This window comes from Molothrus ater, chromosome 2 (assembly GCF_012460135.2).
Source record: "Molothrus ater isolate BHLD 08-10-18 breed brown headed cowbird chromosome 2, BPBGC_Mater_1.1, whole genome shotgun sequence".
Classification (NCBI taxonomy): domain Eukaryota; kingdom Metazoa; phylum Chordata; class Aves; order Passeriformes; family Icteridae; genus Molothrus; species Molothrus ater.
The window spans coordinates 49587390-49607307 of NC_050479.2; the positions used below are offsets into that span (position 1 = coordinate 49587390).

General features: G+C 43.6%; 2 protein-coding genes across 2 annotated transcripts; one reads left to right on the plus strand and one right to left on the minus strand.

The window, feature by feature from the left end:
• Nucleotides 1–648: 648 nt before the first annotated feature.
• Nucleotides 649–8293, minus strand: CLN5 (CLN5 intracellular trafficking protein). The gene is made up of 4 exons (XM_036393524.2): nt 7842–8293; nt 5021–5186; nt 3621–3846; nt 649–1837 (listed from the first exon to the last, which is right to left on the minus strand). Exons 1-4 carry the CDS (start codon nt 8162–8164, stop codon nt 1326–1328), a joined length of 1227 nt encoding a protein of 408 aa, XP_036249417.1. The 5' UTR covers nt 8165–8293; the 3' UTR covers nt 649–1325.
• Nucleotides 8294–13758: 5465 nt separating this feature from the next.
• LOC118689747 (glutamine amidotransferase-like class 1 domain-containing protein 3, mitochondrial) lies at nt 13759–19816 on the plus strand. The gene is made up of 4 exons (XM_036388185.2): nt 13759–13949; nt 16460–16631; nt 18444–18648; nt 19523–19816. The coding sequence occupies exons 1-4, from the start codon at nt 13842–13844 to the stop codon at nt 19713–19715; spliced, it is 678 nt and encodes a 225-aa protein (XP_036244078.1). The 5' UTR covers nt 13759–13841; the 3' UTR covers nt 19716–19816.
• Nucleotides 19817–19918: the final 102 nt, after the last annotated feature.

Below are 19918 nucleotides of genomic sequence, written 5' to 3' on the forward strand. Positions count from 1 at the left end.
AAGGGTAATTTTCTGCCATTCTTATTATTTGAATCCAAGCACTGTGTACTCTCCTCTCTGGCTGCAGCAGGGTATTAGCTTGGCTCAAGCCAAATGAAACTGCAGAGTTTCGTTCCTGTGTTCCTGCTTGGCCACAAGGCAGCAATAAGTTCTGCAGGAGCACAATTCATCCCACAGCTAGTTTAAAAAAAAAATCCAAGTGAGCAGTGAACACTTGGAGATGACTACATCGCTGCAGCTGTGTTTTTTCAGTGTGCAGGCACCTCAGTAGTTTGCAGAAAGTCAGTGTTCCTCTCACTTTGGTCCCTTGGGTTTAAAGGGAACTAAGTAGATGCCATAGTGCTCTAAGCTGAGCCTGGAACAGGACTCAAGGACAGCAGAGCTGGCACAGCACCACTACTGCAAACATCACTGCCAGCAAGAGGCTGCAGTCACATTTTAGAGGCAGCTCTGTGACAAGCATGGATTTTTACCTCCAATGTTGATGCCCCACAAGCTGTCATTACCTCTTTCATACTAAGATTTCTATGCTTTAAAAAAAAATTGAAAGGAATATACACAAGTTCTACAAAACTGACCCAACTGAAGCCTCAAGTAGACTCCAAGATAGTAGACTGGTAGAACACTGCAATTATGCATGAGTCAACATCAAGGCAGGCAGTTTGGCTTTTATCTGTGTCACAAGAACACACATGAAACTGAAGAAGAGCCATCTGTATGGTGTTTACAGTGCAGCTGAAGGAAGCAAAGTGGTGAAAAAGCATCACCCATGCCATCCTCCAGTACATTCACTGTCCCAGAATACCAGAGAATAGTTCATAGGCCCCAGCTGTACAAACCAGAGAACTACAGGAACAGCAGTGTAAGGCACATGTTGAAGGAACTGGACACATCCAGACACTCATGTTGAGCGAGTTAGTCCTTGTAACTTGTGTCCCACCTCTGCTGGTGGCCAGATGCCATCTGCTGCCACGTGGCCATGCATGCAAAGAGTCCCTGAGCCAAGAGCAGGCAGCTGCCTCCCCATTCCCCCTCTGGCACTGCAGAGCTCAGCCAGAGGAGCCACTGCGGTCTCCCCTCAGGCAGCAGGGGGCCATGCTTACACAGAAACTGGCCAGGTCAGAGATGCTGAAGCACTCATGAATGTGTTATACAGGTAGTAAGAAAAAAAATGCTGAGTCTTTCACTTGGTACAGCAAAGCTTTCCCAACACAACTTTTACAGTCAGCAGTGAAACATACAACCCTTTCACATCATCATGGTAGCGCTCCAAAATCCTTAAGAATTTTTTGCCATAAAGGCAAGTTTTGTTCTTCAGTAGACCGTCATATACCAGAGGATGCTTTGCTTCCAACAGGCAAAGGGACCTCTTCATAAATTATTTTGAGATAAGGAGACTTCATAGGTAAAAACCAGTATTCCAAGTTGTAGAAGAGGTAAAACTGATGATTCAAGATAACACGATCAATTATTTTGAAAAGATCCACAAAAAACTCTCTGACACTCTGATGAGGTTTAAATGGATTGTAAAAGTCTCTTATAGCTGCTGCCAGTGTCTTGTTGCCTTGTGGTCCAAAAATAGATGTTTCATTCCCCAAATAAATAGGTTCTCCACTGAATAAAATTATGCTTGTGTAGTTTGTTTGTACCTTCCTAAATACAGCTCCTAAGTCAGCTAGCTTCTGGTAGGTTCTCAGTATAAACTTGGAGCACTCATAAGAGTCAAACCACACTGTTGAGTTTTTGTCAGGACTTGCTTGAACTGTCCAGGTCTCGTAGTAAATGCCAGTCTCATTGTCGTATTTTACCCATTGTGCCATTTCATTAAACATGGTTCCTGTAAGAGATGAAAGTAAGTATTGCAGACATCAGGTAACAAATGCAGAATTCAAAATATTTTCCATCTGTTTAAAGGTTCACCTGCCTCCACTGCAAAAGTTTACCTACACTACCTCAGCATACAGAGACACAAGGTTTAGGTCAGAGGGGCAAGGGATAACCCACTGAATAAACTACACTTACATGCAGATTATTTAAACTGTAATTCCTTTTCCTGATACTTTTCCTGCAACTATGCCAGAACATTCTAACACCAGAGAACATGACAATTCTCATTTTGCATTATCCATGCAGACAAACAGGACAGAGGTAGTACAGTCTACAAGAGATGCTGGAAAAATGCTCACCAGAACAATAGACATTTCTGCCCTTCAAGTTTTAACTAAATTCAAAAATTCAGAGCAGAAATTTTCATGTTTCTTCACAAAAGAGACACAGACTGAGACACCCTGCTGATTTAGCACAGCTGGCAAAGCTGAATTGAGCCAAATTATGGGTGGGATGTAAGACCACTAAGATGGGATGCTTTTTGCCAGCTCTCTGAAGGGAGTAAGTTCAGCTCATGATGCTGTTCATCTGTGCTTGCATCCACTCACCCTCCTTGACTAGAAATCTGACAGTTATTGTGAAATTCAGACAACTGAAAGCTCTCAGAAATGCTACTTCCTTCAAAGTTTCATGGAAATGGAAAGCAAGAAATGTGAGGAAGACTGTAACTATGCCTCCATGAGGCACCAGTATAGCCTCCCCTTTCTTGGGCATCCAATAATCCAGAGAGAGGAAACATGACAAGTTTCCTAGCTGTTTGAAAAATTTTAATTTGGTATTCATACAAAAGAATCCAACTGTATCAGACATCAAATACTTCAGTCATGAACTACAAACTCACAGGAAAGCAGCTCCACTTTACTTCCTTGTTTAAAGAACTGCCTATGATTTCTTAGCAGCACTGGATAGATGATGTGGAGACTGAGGCCAGCAAAGCTGCTAAGGGTGGAAGTGGGCACACACAAAGCTGTAAGCTGACTCTCCACTGTGTCTTTCACACTGCACCAACTTCAGAAACTAAGCAGTTTTCATCACCCAAAATGTCTTACAAACAAAGTTCACTCAGTGAACTTTGTAAGTCATTCACTCTATTGCTAGAGCAATCAATCAGATTTATGTGAATGACCTTTTTATTTTAGGATTGCAGTGATCAGTATACAGCAGGAAACTCTTCTGGTGATCACCTATGTATTTTGAAGTGTAAGGCCTAGGTTTGTTCTACAACATATGACAGAGACCTATTACTGGGGACATTTTCACAGTTTTTAGGACACATAATGAAGGGGACAGAAATAGAGATTAATATTTTTATATCTTTGAGATTGTTTCTAAATATGCCTTTTGTTTGCTCAATAATGAACATGTTTTCAACAGTTTTTCCATCTCAGCAGTCATCTGCCACTTCACAATAGAAGATTTTGTTTTGGTGAAGCCATCTGAAAAGAGCCCATAATGACTCTGTTTAAGCTGTTTTGCTATTTTTACACTCAAGAGACTCAAGTGTTTTTGTACAGCAACACCAAATGACTCTCACTTAACAACTCTCCAGTGTGAATTGTTCAAAAGGCAGGAGCCTCATGCTACTTTCTGTATTCAACAGAGTGTCTGAAATCAGCATCATTGACTAATGCTGCAAATAACCTACAGAACATAAATTAAAAGATACTGCTTTACAGAAGACAAGGCTGACTCTATATTTTGTATTAACATTATCCAAAGCCTCCAAAATGTACCTGATATTGTGGTCACAAGAACTAAAGTTCCATTTGCCTTCCAGTGTGCATCATCTATTCCTTCATAAAAGCAGGCAGCTCCCTGGTTACACCAGAATGGTGCATCCATGCCAGGCCGCAGGTGTGGAAATGTGCAGTTCCCAAGTTGGAAGAGCTCATACCACTCCATTGTGTAGTTTTTGCCTGTTAGAGAGCTCTTGAAACCCACAGCATCATGCATAATTTTCTGGAAAATAGAAAAAAACAAAGAACCAAACCACCAAAACATTGATTTCATAACAACTTCAGCTTGACCTATACAGAAGGTAAGATGCTCAGGAGCTGTTCTGTAACAGGGTGAGAAGAGGGGAGGGAGTTCCTATAACATCTTGAATTCTGTAACACTGAAGCACAATACACCAGATTGCATGACACACACACTACTATTCAGAGCATCATGCTGTCTCAGTGGTTGTCTATCCATCCATTGTAAATTCTGTCATTTGGAAGAAGATACTCAGTGGGAGCTCATCATCAAGACTCAAGCTGTCTTTTGAATCCTTAACTTCATGGGGGTATCAGAAAAATAAAGAGCAGAACCAAGTTACCAAAACCAGATTTTTCTAATAAATGCCATAAAACTATGATATAAATACTTCATTTAAAAGCTGCACAGAAAAACATAAATCCAAACTTAGTTAACAATTGAGATAACAGTATTTGAATCTATTCCCATGTCTAACTCTTTGTGCTTGGTTTTGATGCACTAACATTTCTTTACTAATTAGGAATCATGCTTTGAAGATTAATTTTGCTACTGCTATAACTATAAATATTACTAAAGCTGAGACTTCATGTTTGCATGATTCCATGAATGGAGACTTCAATCCCATACTCATCATAACACTCAAGAAAGAACTGTAAAAGCAACCAACTTCTCATGATCCACCATTCTGACCGTTGGCTGTCTGCTCCTGACAGATACCAATGTACAAGCAAATATGTGAGATTTTAACAAGAGAAAAATTAAAACACTAAGCAACTATTTTACCTGATATAAGGGGACAAATAAAGGTATTTTCTTGATGTGGTGATAGCACAGAAGAAAAGACATAATTCAAGAATAATCCAAGACATAATGGGGTGCATACAAAGCACTCATTATGCAGCTACAGGGGGAATGTGTTCAAACCCACCAACGATGCTGGTCATGCTCTTGTCTTTAGCTGAGCTGAATCCTGTACATTTTGTTTGAAACTCAGTGGTCTTTGAGTACCTGCCCTACAGATAGCCCAGCTTTAATTGTGTGCTCTAATATTCTTCCATACAAGCCTATCCCAACCTTACAGCTCCCACTCTTAACAGCTCCTGTTAAATTCAGCTGAATTTGTCATTCTAACTTTGTTAAAAAGTCACCTTACCAAATGTCCTAGCAGGTCTCCGTACTTGAATTCCCATACTGGAGCCTGTAGTCGATACACTTCAATGACATCCTCTTCTTTCATAAGCGGGATGGCAGAGCCAGTGGGACAGAAGGTGTAGCGAGCTTGGCAGTAAGGATCGGTTTTGGGACGGAAATCAAAGCGCCTGTGTTGAGAAAGAGAAGCACACAGAATGACAAACACAGCTGGAGTACCTGTCATGGCTTCCTGAGGGGGACAGCTTACATGTCCAGCACCCCTCAAGACAGATTCTGTGACCCAGACACTGCAACAATTGGAGTACACAAGTTCATAAGGCTGCTGGGGTGCACATCTGCAGAAACAGGACTTCAGGACTTAACGCTCACAAATGGAAGTCATACTGTACTGATTGTGAAGGAGTGGAAATAATGTGGATTACAAAGGGTGACATACCAGATTAGAGACACACAGGTGCTGAGTAATGCATAGTTTGAGATCTGCCTCAAAAACATTCTCCTGGCAATTTATTTACATGGGGATTGACCAATTTGCTCTTGCTATTCTATAGTAAGAGGCCCCCAGAACAGCTATTTTGACTCTACAATATTGCAAAGTCCAGAAAAATAATTAATCCCTCTATGCTAATTTAGATAAAGAGGTCTAAGAACGTTGTTGGAATCGTTGTTTCTATTTCATTCCTATCAAACCTCAAAAACCAAAGACCCAATTCACTTCCTTATCACACTATAGTCAAACAGCAAAGAACCTTTTTGACAAGTGTAGGGGGAGCGTGTGGCCAGGTTTTGGTAGCAGAGTGGCTACAGGGGTGGCTTCTGTGAGAAGCTGCCAGAAGGTTGCCCCTTGTCAGGCAAAGCCAATGCCAGCCAGCTCCAGGATGGACCCTGCACTGGACTGGGCTGAGAAAATCAGGAATGACAGCAACACCTTTGTGATAACAGATTTTAGAAGTAAAAAAAAGTTACTGCACCAATGTAATTGTGGCCAGAGAAGAGCAGGGTTAGAATATGTATGAGGCACAGCCCTGAAGACACCACGGCCAGTGAAGAAGGAGGAGGAGGAGCTGCTCCAAGAGCTGGAGCTGAGATTCCCCTGCAGCCTGTGGAACAAACCCATGTTAGGGCAGGTGGATCCCTTAAAGGATGCTTTGACCCCACAGAGCAGGCTGCAGACCTATGGAGAGAGGAGCCCATGCTGGAGCAGGCTTCCTGGTAGGACTTGTGACCTTCTGGGGGACCCCTGTTGGAACAGACTGTGCCTGAAGGATTGCATGGAAGAGTGACCTATGCTGGAGCAGTTAACGAAGAACTGTTGCCTGTGGGATGGACTCAGGTTGGAGAACTTAATGGAAAACTGTCTCCTGTGGAGGGGACCCCATGCTGGAGTAGGGGAAGGACTCCTCTCCCTGCAGGAACAGCATCTGATGAAATGAGCCTGACCCCCATTCCCCATCTCCCTGCAGCACGAGGGGGAGGAGGCAGAACCTGGGAAGGAGAGAGTGGTGGGGAAAAGGTGTTTTTAAGATTTATTCTACTTCTTATTTTTATTTATTCTGCTCTTATTTTGTTAGCAATACATTCAACTAATATCCCAAAGCTGAGTCTGTTTTGCCTTGTGATGGTATTTGGTTAGTGATCTCTCCCTGTCCTTAACTTATGAACCTTGCTGTATTTTCCTTCCCCACCACTTGTGGAGGGGAATAATGGAGTGACTTTGGTGGGCACTTGGCATCCAGCCAGGATCAACCCACTGTAACAAGTCTTCCTGTTCCAAGTTCCTTTAGAGTCACTCCTGTATTTCCCTTAAAACAACACTCCTATATTCCTGATACCATGACAAATTGGCATGCACAGCTTGTCCAGATCTTGTCTGGTTAGCCAGGGGCAGGGGGGGAAGAAAAGAAAAAGAAGGGAAAAACAATCCCCAAACCCTAACAAGTATGTCTGAAAAAAACATACAGAAAACAAAAACTTAGGCCAACCACACATTCAAGTCCTATTTCTAGCTTGCACACCTTATATTTTCAATTACCCCTTGCACTGCATGTGACAAGAAGGTAAAGAGCACGTTAAGAAACACTGAAACCCCACATTTCTGAGCATCTCACACCAACAGGATTGTTCTCCAAATCTGACCATCCCAAGGCCCAGTCTTGTAATTCCTGAACTTGCTGGAAAATCCCAACAACTCATGACTGCAAGACCAGCTCCTTCAGGCATCACCTGACACAAATTTAACTGCTGGGAATTGCACAACAAGCTCTCAAAATTTCAGGTGTGCATTATTAAGCTGCAGTCAAACATTGATAACTACTCCCTTTACAAACAGCAAACCCGCACAAAATACACAATTAAGCGTAGTGCTTCTTCTGAAGGGGCTCATTTCCTCGGCACGGCCAAATCGCTGTTTTCTCAACACAACGTGCAGTTGTGGCCCAACACCACCAGGAATTCTGGAGGTCAGGCAGCTCTGGAGCAGCGATTTTGTACCGTTTCATTTGTCACGAAGCATGATGTTAAGTTAAATTTAAAAAGAAAAAAACAAACCCGTACCCCGATTTCCTCACCACCACCTTTCCTGCGGGCATTAAGGAGCGTGTTTAAAGCGGGCAGTCATTCCCGGGGAGCCAATCCCTCCCGCTGCAGAGACCAAGCGCAGCTCTTGGCCTGGCACGGCACCACGGCAAGCCGCACACGCCAAACACCGTGTCAGTGAGCACCACCCCGAGATCAGAAAGGGGAAGCTTCCCACGGCCTCTCAGTCTAAGGCGCAGAGAAGCAGGAGCAGCGCGGCGCGGCCGAGGCCCGGGGGCGGCACTCACCTGTAGGGCACCGGCCAGCGCCGCCGCGCCGAGCGGGGCTCCCCCGACACACGCGGCCCCCACAGCGCCAGGAGCAGCAGCAGCAGCCACAGCGGCGGCAGCAGCCGGGAGCAGCGAGCGGCGCCCATCGCAGAGCCGGGCCCAGAGCCGCCAGGGAAGCGGCGGGGCCGGAGGAGGCCGGGCGGGAAGGGGCCGCCCCCGCGCCCGCCCACGGGGCCGGGGAGGCCGGCGGTGCCCGCCGAGGCCGGGCTGCGGGCAGGGCCTGACCGAGCGGGGTGCTTTTCCTCCTCCTCCCGAGGGAAGCCAGCAGGGTGCAGAATCATCCGTGAGAAACGTCACCCGGCCGAACTGCGACTGAGTTTTCTGGAGGTCCAGGGAACTACATGTCGCTATCGTTCGGATGGAGCAGGGGTCCTCTGAACGTTGTCCTTTCACGCATTGCTTTGGAGACGCGTCAAGGCTGGTGGAGGGTCTGGAGCACAAGTCCTACGAGAAGCAGCTGAGGGAAGTGGGGGCGGTTCGCCTAAAAAAAAGGAAGCTCATGGGGAACCTTGTCGCTATCGAGCGCGACACAGCACAAAGTACCACGACTCCATCAGAAGGGTGCAAGAGAGATTTATTATAGCAACATGTTGCTTTTATACTTTTTCAAGATATTTACATTTATTTAACAGACACATTCACTGCCCATTGGTTATAAGAAAGAAACAAAGTTCTCAGTAGGTGACCAAGGAGCCACGTCATTCTGTGAGCCAGCGAGAGTCCGTATCTTTTAACTTTCTTTCCTTCATTACGTCGCCATGGTGACAACCTTGATGTGTCTTCCTCAGGAGAGATACAGGGCTTTTCTTTATCTTCAGGAGGCCTTTGCTGGCTCACAAGAACAGCACAGAATGTCTTTCATACAAACCTTATCACTTTCTAAAGCTCCCTGAAAGGAAGTTGTAGGTCCGGGTCGGTCTCTTGTCCCAGGTAATCAGTGACAAGATGAGAGGACATAGTTTTAAGCAGCACCAGGGGAGATTTAGGTTGGACATCAAGAAGAATTTTCTTGACAGAAAGGGTAATTGGATATTGGAATGGACTGCCCAACGGAGTTACTGTCTCTGAAGGTATTTAAGGACAGACTGGATGCAGCACTGAGGAGGTACTGAGTGCCATGTTGTAGTTGACATGGGGTGTTACCATACCCCATGATAATCTCAGAGGTTTTTTCCAACCTAATTGATTCTGTGATTCTGTAAAAGGCACATCAAGTGCCCATCCTCACACCCAGAATCTACTGAGGGAGTAACCTCTGGGCCTGGCCCTGGGATGATGACGTGAGGGTTCACCAAATGGCAGAGAGGCTTTTGCTGTGATAAACCCTGTAACCCTGAGCCTCCTCAGACTGCCCAGATGTCTTATCTGAAACTTTTCAGGGCTTCAAGCTAAGTCTGTATATCTGCCACCCATTTCAGAACACTTTTTCAAATCATAACACTTTACAGGACTCATATAGCATTTTATTCTCTCATCTTTATGGTAATGGTGAGAGCTGTCTTGCAGATGAACTAAGAGAAACTGTGAAGACAGGTTTGTCAGCAGCATCCCTGCAGAAAACACAGCTTTTTCCAGCTCTGTAGAGTCCAAAACTGGCTATGCTGGTATCAGAGTCCAGGAGGCTAAGTTTAGTAGTTGGCATCCAGATGAAAACACTGGTGTATGTTACTCACTGGGTAAATAATAACTTGTGCTGTGGACTTTTGACCATCAGGAGCCAGAAAAATATCCCTGCTCATTTCTTGTGAGCCCCTAAAGAACAATCAGTTCTCTAGTCAGCACTGTGCTAGGCTGTATATTCAAACAAAACTGCAGGTGGAAAACCCTGCATCCTTCATAAAAGTGCAGGATAGGCAGCTGAATATCAGTTTCAGTAATGCTGGGGGTACAAAAGATATTCAGAAAACCTTAAAACTTTAAATTTCAGCAACATTTCCTTATCTCACTTCCCTGCTCTCTGATTCTATAGTTTATTTTTAAAATCCCATGCCATTCAGCACTATACATTAATTTAATGCATGCTTACATAATCAATACATACTTACATTTCCATATCTCATTTTAATATCATGCATGTTAGTTGTGTCCGATTTATAAAATCTCTGGGCTTATTTATTAGAAAATAAAGTATGCCAGTAATCATGCATGTTTCATAGCTTGAGCGTAGTGCAATATACCAGCTCTTTAATCTGTTCAAAAAGATATGTGTTTGTTTGGAATATAGCCATAATTCCTAGTGCTAGAGATTTAGATGTGTAACTCTGGAAGTGCTTTATGAAATGAAGGAAGGCTAATTTATTCTTTCTTTGAAATCAGGATGCAAGGAAGTAAAAAGGCATAATAAAGGTGCCATAACTGCTCACTAGCCAAACTAGAAATGCAGTGTGAACGGGTTCTTAGACCTCACTCAGCATATGTTTGCAGTGAGGACTATTAAATCTCCACTATGTAGATGCTGAAGGGGTTGATTTTTTTTTTTTTTTAATAGCATTTTCATATCTCACTTAATCACATACCACAGGAAACTTTTGCAGCGAGGAACTGGTTTGGTTCTTTTTTTTCTCATGCAACCTAAGTTATGCTGTAAACATAGAAAATAAACCACTAATATATTTATGAATAAATATACTTGAGCTAAAAAGACATTGTCTAGTTTATTATGCAGAAACATGTCAAATTCCCCATTATAATCCCACAGAGCTGATCTGCATCTTTGTCCAGTAACAGGCTTTGAGTAAATACTGAAACTGGCTACAAAGATCAAAATTTTAGACCTGACAGGATTCCTAAATTTTTCTCATTTCCCAGAATATTTTCTTTTTTGATTAGTGAAAACAACACACAGCAGATAAAGCTAAAGCTATCTGCTGAAAGCACAGCAGATAAAGCTACACATCTGGCAGCTTTACCGATCACAGGGGGTTTTTTCCCCACTCACACTGGCATATGTCAGTTATTGAGTCATCTGGACACATACTGAGAAATACAAACATCACCTGAAATCATGCTGAAGCTGCTCTGAAAGACAGGAGTTCATCAGTCAGAGGCACAATCTCTGCTTTTGAGGGGTAAGAAAGGAATTTTGAGAAAAGGGGTCAGAAACAGAGCTCCTGGGCTCTACACTTTGCTACATAGCCTGAGATGCCATCTGAGCTGTGAGCTGGGCTGGGAGAAAGCCATGTCTTTTTCTACAGGAGGGGGGAATGACTGGGCTTTGTAAGACACTGCTAAGAGTTCCCCTCAGGATCTCCTTGACCCTGGCAGCTAGCATGGGAGCTGTGCTTGGGGCAGATATGCAGTTCAGCAAAAATTGGGATTACAGGGCAGCTTCTCCTTTGTCTGCTAGCTTAGGGGGCAAGTGATGGAAATTATCTCTTTCCAAGCTGGAATTCTAGGGGGGGTCTGCAGAAGCCTGAAAGATAGGATGAGGGTTGGGATAAGGATGCACAGGAAGTTCATCATGAGTTTTAAACTGAGATGAACCCTCTGGGATTTGCTGCAGGGTAGGGATGAGTGAATTGATGAGTCAGCTGAGTGCCTGTGAAATACAAAGAGCTGTCCAAGTCAAATTTAAGCTAACAGCTGTCATCAGGCAACTAAGGCACCTCAAAGCAGGATTTCCACCAGAGAAAACATATTTCTCAAATCCTGGGCAGCAGGAAAAAGGCTGGGGTCTAGGGCAGAGCTGTAATTCAATCCCTTGAAGACTGGAGGAGACGGTACCTACTCTCTTCTCTTCAGGCTGTGCAGCTGGTTGCTCAAGGTCTGATAAAAACTTGTGAGAAAAGTCAGAAACTGCTTCTGCTCTGCTGAGACACCTCAGAAGAGGCTCCCTGCTCCTTTCCTGGTGAGCTGCTTTTAAGCCAAAGCTCCTGCCTCCCACCTGAGCTACATTGCAGCCACACCTGAACCCAGATGTGTACCCCACCAATGCAGACCCAGTGCATTGATCATTCCAGCCTTGCATTTGCCTCATCACCATGGATTTTTCTAGTGATCAGACTCTTGGTGGAACCTCACTGCTGTTCAGTTTCTGGAAGGGAACAGGCCCATAGTAGTGGCTGGATCCAGCAGGAGCCCCAGATACAACAGGGTAGAGGCTGGGATTACATTACCTGTGCCAAGGGCAGTTTATAGGATGTGCAGGAAGAGTGACCCACACAGGATGGAGAAGAGTCCTCTTAGGGCTACTTTGGGGTGACAGAGAGCTAGGGCAAGGCCCTGTCATGAGCTGGGATGAAAACATGGACCTAAGACACAGAGGGTCATGACAAGGTCACACAGGCAGGGCAGGGACACGGCACGAGCAAGCTGGAGCTGGATCAGGGAACAGAGCTGGCACAGAGGTGTGAAATAGAGAACCTGAAGTGGGATAGGACTATCATATCCCAGTCAAGTCTAGGGTCCATCTAGGAAAAAGGACCACCTATAATATGAATCTGAGATCCATCTAAAAGACAGGGCCAGAAATAAGACTGGAGATGAGGTTACTGACAATTCAGGTTCAGGATCCATCCAGAAAGACTAGCCAGTAAGTCAGGTCAGAAAGGAGCAGGGAATTGTAGTCCTGAGGGTGCTCATTTCCCTAGCTCTAACATTAACCCCAGCCCTAACACACAGCAGAGTCTGCGACAACACTCATTTCTCCAAACATGCATTGAGCTTAAACTCCTTCAACGCAGAAGATGCAAAGAAGAACTCCTTCTCAAGCATAAAGATGATTCCAGTGGGATTCTAGCTCTGCAGACTCTCAGTGGGCTATGCTGTAATGCTCAATCCTAAGAGGCAGTGTGGGCTGTGGTGTAGACTGAGCTGAAGCCCTACACCCATTTGGAGTAAACACTGCCCAGCAGACAGGAGTCTGCCCTTCAGCAGGGAATTTCTCTATCCTGGCCCTGTCCTGTTCCAGAATCTCCCTGTCCATCATGCCACACAGACTCCCAATCAGTATTCAACTGAATGCATTTTGCTGCAGGAAAAGGCTCTGCTTTCAAATGTTGTTTTTGTTCTGCCAGACTGCTCACTCTCACATCCTCTGCAGAAAACCCATACTCCAAATTTTTGGAAGACACTCTAAATTCTTCTACAAAATCCAGCTTTTCAGTCCTCTGGTTCAGCAGAAGAGTAAGTTTTCATTATTAAACACAAGCTTCTTCTAAGAGAGGCAGCTCATGAGAAACGAAGAACCAAGAGCTGAGAGATCTTATTGAACTTCAGTGCAGCTGAGCCCTGGTGTGGCATTTGTGTGCACAGTCCTAAAGAGGAGACATGGGATGTATTCTTTCCCTTTTGGTTCTTTAAAGCAATGCCCTAAGGAACTAAGTGGGAAGAAAGTTTCGTTTGCTCAAATACCTCAGTTTTCCCTGATAAAGTGGAGCAGCTCCTTGAAACCCGTCATGAAGTTGAGGGAGAAAAAAGGCCTAGGTGGGGTCACTGAAACGAAAAGCATCAGGACCCAGCAGTACCGCAGGCCTCTTACCAAACTCCACTTTTTTTCTTCGGCTTTCAAAGCAATTTGGAAGCCGATTTTCATTACACAATTATAGCCTTAAGCGCAAAACAAACCCAGCAAACAAAGCCCACCTCACAGGCAGCCCCTGAGGCTCAGCGAGGCCGGGCACCTTCGGGACCAGCGACAGGGCGGCGCGTTCTGCAGCGCACCGAGGTCACCGTGCGGCACCCGGCCGTCACTGCCCCGCTGCGGGGCGCAGCCAGGCCAGCCCTGAGGCCGAAAACATGTCCCGAGCTCTAAAATATGTTTTGTTTAAAACTAGAGACACACGCCCCTTGCTTTCCAGATTTCCTCATTTATTTCCCGCCCCGCCCGCTCGTACGCCGGCGGAAGATGGAGCCGGCGGCGCAGGCGCGGTAGGAGGAGCAGGAGGAGCAGGGACGGAGGTGCCAGGCCCGGGCCCGCCGCCTGGCGCAGCTCCTTGCCGGGCCTGAGGGGCGGCTGCCATGGGCAAGCGGGTGGCGCTGGTGCTCGCCGGCTGTGGCGTCTTCGATGGCAGCGAGATTCACGAGGCGTCGGCGGCGCTGGTGCACCTGAGCCGCGGCGGCGCGGAGGTAGCGGGGGGCGGCGGGGTGTGGGGTGTGTGTATGTGTCTGTCTGTGTCTGTGTGTCTGTCTGTGTGTGTGCGTGCGAGCGACACAGCAGCCGAGCGTCCCCCTCTCCGTGGGACAGGAGCCCCTCCCGGTTTGCGGTGCTCCCTGCGCCGCCCCTGCACCCTACAAGCCCTTTCAGCCATAACCTCTCTCTTTATGTTGTCCCCCCCTCCCCGTTTTATTCATCCCCATCTGTGAAAAACGCCAGTCACTTGTTTTTAAAATTTTAAAAGTTTAATAATAATAAAATGTTTATAAAAATAGCGACATAATTAGAGTAATAATACTTTGGACAATTTGGATTAGGACGATATGAGACAATAAAAACAAACAGTTACGGACGTCCGGGTACCTTTTTCTGGGCAAAATAAGCCCGAAAAAGGACACCCGTTAACAGAGGATTAACCCTTAAAAACAATAGCCTGTTGTATATTCATACACTTCATACATGATGCATGAGTTCCATTCAAAGAAAGGATTCTGTCTGGTCAGTGTCAGCTGCTTCTTCTTAATCCTAGCAGCGTCGTCGGGGCTGAGTGAGGCGGGAAGAAGTTCGTTTCTTCTGATAAGAGAGCAATAAGTTCTTTTTCTCTGAAAGATTTAGGTGTCCTGTGGCTGCTATCTTGGTGCAAGGCCTTTCTTTAAAAAAAGTATCTTACATAGCATAGTTTCTTTTTTAACATTTTGTTATAACCTAAAACTATATTTAACACACTACTTAAGAAAATTAATACAGCATAACTTTCTAACATAACACATATAATATTCATTTTAATATTTGCAAAAAGCCAATCATAAAATATGCATTTTTCACACCCTCCAAAGGCCTGTCTGGCTCCCTGACAGGAGTTCAGGTTGCACAGGTAGCTGGACACAAAACTGAAAAGAGGTCTCATTAATACAACTAAGTTATTATACTAAGAGTCATGCCTGCAGGTCAGAGAGACCCCTGCCCAGGTGAGGGCTGTTCCCCTGAGCCTGTGTAGAAGTTAACTGGAGATACAAAACTTGTGTGGCAATGACCAGCCAATTGTAACAGAGGGGCTTCACCTGGAGAGTTCTCTGGATTTCGGTGTATAGACAATGGCACAAAAACTCCAGTGGGTGTGCTTGATTTGTGGAATACCACCAAACACCCAAGCTTGCACAACTCTGAAATAAATGATCAGTGTCTGTCTTGATATGTAATTATTTGCTTGTCACATACAAGGTAATGAATCCAATTTTGTGGGCAACAGTGCCAGACTCTTTTTAGTGGTGCCCAGTGAGGATGAGGAGCAATGGCCATAAACTAAACCACAAGGAGTTTCATCTCAACATGAGGAGGAACTTCTTTACATTGAAGGTGGCAGAGCATGAGAACAGGCTGCCCAGGGAGGTTGTGGAGTCTCTGTCTGTGAAAATATCCAAAACCCACCTGGATATGTGTTTGTGAAAATATCCAAAAGCCTGCATGGTCGGGGGGGGGGTTGGACTGGATGATCTTCAGAAGTCCCTTCCAGCCCTTAGAATTCTTTGATCCTGTGAAGCCAGGAGCAAGGAGAAGCTGGAGACCTGTCCCTTCTCTTCTGGCCACAGGGAGCTGAGGATGGGTTAAAATTCTTTATCATCTTTCCAACTGCTTTTGCAGCCCTCACTGGGGGTTACCTGCTTGCTTTCTGCTCACAGTTTCTGGGCTCTCTTTGGTAAGCTGGGACTTGTCAGAGAAGCCTGGGCCAGGATGTAGTGGTGTGCTTTGGTCCCATCTGTGGCTTCAGATGGCAGAAGCTGGTCACTGTCTGTGTGTAGCTGTGCTGAGGTGTCTGATGGTAACAACAGCACCCTCATATTTAGCACAAAATTGTCATCTCTGAGAAGTTTGCAAAGGAAGCTTCAAAACAGACACAGTGGTACAGCCCTGTGGTAAACCTGTCACAGGGCTTTGTATTCTGATGCACTGTCCTCCTTTTGTGTCTAACCAAAATCGGTTCTGCTGTGTTTTGGTCTTCCTTTCTGCTGCTGGTGTTTTAGGATAGCTGGTAACTCTAATGTTTGCTCTAGAAATGCTTGTAAAATTTGCATCTTTAACTTTTTTATGTCAAACTTTTTAGCACTTTCATCCCATAACAGTTAAGAGCAACCTTTCTTCAAAGTCAGCTGCATGTCCAGTTGGGCTGCTGATATAAATTGTGGTGTCCTGTTTGTCCTTGGCCTTATCTGCCATGGCAAAATCAGTAAGCTTGATGTTGGCATAAGAATACTCTCCTGTCAAAATGCTGCAGGAATAGGATGGGAAGGATGCCTGTGTTTACCCATTCTAATATATCATATGTTGCTTTAGATATTTAATGTGCTAGATTCATCCTCTGGAATTTGCTTAACTTAGATAAGAGGCTTCAGGAACAAAATCTGTTTTCATTAAATGATCTTTATTGTGACAAATATGTATGAGTTTTGTTTACATTCACAAAATTTCTTCATCTCTCTTCTAGGTGAAGATATTTGCCCCCAATATTGAGCAAAGGGATGTAGTCAATCACCTAAAAGGAAGTCCAGCAGAAGAGAAGAGAAATGTGTTAGTTGAAAGTGCCAGGTTGGCAAGGGGAAACATTCAGGATTTGGCTGAACTTAAAGCTAGTGAATTTGATGCTGTCATTTTCCCTGGTAGGTATCACAAAATACACTGTGTTGAAAGGCCCACAAGGATCATTGAGTCCAACTCTTAAGTGGATGGCCCACACAGGGGTTGAGCCCACAACCTTGGTGTTATTAACATCATGCTCTGACCAGCTGAGCTCATCTTTCAAAAGAAAATTGTGATTTTTTTAAACTCAATATATTTATTGATTCATAGTTCACTAAGTTAAAATGCCAGAGTGTTCTCTTGGTATTAAGTTATGCATCCCACCATTCCTTCTTACTGAATGTTGTGAAAACTTCACTACTTATGTGTGGACAAGAACCCTGACCAGAGTACAAAAATCGGGTCAGAACTCAGTTACATGGCAATGCCTTAATTTCAGGGCCTCTGAAAATGTTGGCAGAATAGCACGTTTCCAAATAGATGATGTTCCATGTCAGATGGGAGTACATTCTGTTTTAATTATGTATCCACTCAACTGCTGATCAAGTTGTACTAAACATGTTTATGGATAATTTTTCATTTAGAGACCACACAAATTCATTCCAGACAGAGGTAATTGTAATCATTTTTAGAAATGAAGAAGCTGGAGCATCACAAGGAAATCATGACTTGCTGAAGATCTGTTTCCAGAATATTCACAGTACTGTTAAATACTGCCTTCATGATTGGGCCTGTTAATTTTGAAGTTTTCACACTGTTGTAAGGCCAGCAGGGGGAGCGTGTGTATAACACAGAGAAACAATTCTGCCTGCACTGTGAGTAGTTGATCAGGAGCGAGTAGAGGCTCACAGATGTTTTCCACATTAATTTCATGCTGTTATAACCCAGGCCCGGGGGGATTGCTGTAATAACTGTTAGAGGGAAATAAACCCTATTTAGTTTGAAAATTAAAATCTTACCTCAGAGATTTCAGATAACACTTGAAAGTGAGCAAACCGGGAAAGGGAAAATATTAAAAATGCAAAGCTTCTTGATGTCTGCTGAAGTACTTGTGGAAATTTCCTTATGCTTATTGGAGAAAAGTTGATGCTGTGCACATTCCATGTGGAATAACCTTACTTTGATTATTCTGATGGTTATAAATCCAGCAGACAAAGGAGCTGTAAAATACAATCTGCTTATACAATTAAATGACGATTAAATGTATCTAAAGGATTGTTAAAACTAATTTATAGAAAGACAAATCAGCACTAATTTTAATAGGAAATTATGTTATCATTTACAAGTTTTTTTGTCTTAGAATACCATATGTTATAGTGTCCATTTTATGTAAAATCCCCAGTGGTTTTTTATTGTGCTAATGGCTTTTTTTAATTTGAAAAGTAGTTCTAGGGAAGAAGAAAAGCTCTTCTATAATTGCTTAAGCATCAAAATAAAACTTGAAAGTTCATTACTATAGAGGGTCAAATCACTGTTTGCATTACTCCCATGAACTCCATACTTGTGCTTTCAACTAGTAGTGGTCTTCTGGTTCTTCTTCCTTATTGAGTGCACGACAGATGGTACAGCTGTTCTAGTGACTAGCAGGCGAATGTGAGGTTTCCTCTTTGTCTATTTGTTACTTCTTGAAACAAGGTTAAGCTTTCTGGCCTGTATATGACCTGCATGGTATAAAAAACTGCACAGCTAAACTTTTAACATTGTAAACCCATTGTTTACAGGTTACAGTGACATTGTAAGGCTTTCAGTACAGTGACTTAACAGTCTCACTGATACCAAGATTATGTTGTAAAAAAGAGCTTCTGTTTGGTGTGTGCTATTATCAAATTTAATAGCGTTTAGCAGTGCCTTATATTTGAGCTTTTTGATTTTGGTTTGGTTTTTTTTCTTAGGTGGTTTTGGTGTAGCAAAGAATCTGTGTTCCTGGGCTGTAGATGGCAAGAATTGTACTGTCAACGAGCACGTGAACTCCACACTCCAGGCCTTCCACAGTGCTAAAAAGCCCATTGGTTTGTGCTGCATATCACCAGTTCTGGCAGCCAAAGTCTTTCCTGGCTGTGAGGTTACGGTCGGTCAGGATAAAAACATAGATGGAAGGTAAGAAGGAAATGGATGGCGAGGATTTTCATTGGAATTAAGATTAGGAAATGGACAGGCTTCTATGCAAAAGTTTCTTTGGTAGCAGTAAACCCAGGGGAACTTAGTTACTTTTAAGAAAAATTAATAGGCACAGAACTCTCAGGGCAGACAGAGTGAATCCATGAGGTCAGGTGATTTGTGATGCTACAACCAGATATACACTGATCTGTGATACCATAGACTTGTTTAGGTTGGAAAAGTCCTCTAGGATGGGCGACTCCAACTGCTAACTCAGGGATTTTTAGTAAAGTTTTTCTAGTGGTAGTGGTTTGGGGCCACTTTAGGGGATGGAGATGAGAACAGGGCCTGGAAGAAATCAGTACTGCTTCAAGAACTGTCAACTCCCAATAAAACTTATGAATTAAATGTATCAGCAGCTGTAGTGGGGGATTCTGTTCAGAACAGATTGCAATTTGTTCCTTCTTTATCAGAAGGGGGAAAAAAATTAAAATCTCTAGAGATCCAAGAGGAACACCTTACATGGAGGTATTGGAAAAGGTTGCAAGTTCAGCTGGCTTCTCTCAACCTTTTAAAGATCAGTTATAACTGCACTTGGTATCATCTTCCAAACTTATGGAAAGATTAGTAAAAAGTATTGTACCTTCTGACATATTGTGGCTTCATATTTCAGACATTGTTTTTGAAGGTATTAGATCACTTGATATGTCCATAGGGGATAGGAAAATCTGATAGTAGCAGTCTCTAACTCCCTTGTCATCGATCAGTTAAAGACTCACATAGATATTATTGTAGCTCTCTCATTCAAGTTATGTATGCAGAATTTTATGGCTGTATCATTCCTTTATGTTAATTAAAGTCTTTTTATTTACAGATTTCCTGATGCTGAAACGGCATCTGCTATAGCAGAGCTTGGATGTAAGCACATTTGCAAAAATGTAAATGAATCCCACGTGGATAAAGCCAATAAAATAGTTACTACCTGTGCTTTCATGTGCAAAGCTCCTCTGCATGAAATCTTTGATGGAATTGGAACAATGGTACAAGAAGTCCTGAAGCTTGCCTGACTAGAAGTGTACAGACTTCTCCAAGGAAATCAGTGTAGCTAAGCATAAACATTTAGCTTCCTTAGATTGAATTAATAAAATAATGCAACTGCTAAACTTCACAGTTCCTGGTTTGTTTGGTGTGGTGGGGTGTTTTTTAATATTTAATACATCAGATGGTTACTGCTGAATTTAACTTATTTATTTCTCTTTTAAAATAGAAG

Excerpts from the sequence above, each read along its gene's own strand:
- CLN5 (XM_036393524.2), bottom strand. The coding sequence starts at position 8,164 with ATGATTCTGCACCCTGCTGGCTTCCCTCGGGAGGAGGAGGAAAAGCAC. Across the intron at positions 5,187-7,841 it reads CGCTGGCCGGTGCCCTACAG|GCGCTTTGATTTCCGTCCCA; the intron begins GTGAGTGCCGCC and ends TTCTCAACACAG. Across the intron at positions 3,847-5,020 it reads GAGACCTGCTAGGACATTTG|AAAATTATGCATGATGCTGT; the intron begins GTAAGGTGACTT and ends TCTATTTTCCAG.
- LOC118689747 (XM_036388185.2), top strand. The coding sequence starts at position 13,842 with ATGGGCAAGCGGGTGGCGCTGGTGCTCGCCGGCTGTGGCGTCTTCGAT. Across the intron at positions 13,950-16,459 it reads TGAGCCGCGGCGGCGCGGAG|GTGAAGATATTTGCCCCCAA; the intron begins GTAGCGGGGGGC and ends TCTCTCTTCTAG. Across the intron at positions 18,649-19,522 it reads GATAAAAACATAGATGGAAG|ATTTCCTGATGCTGAAACGG; the intron begins GTAAGAAGGAAA and ends TTTTATTTACAG.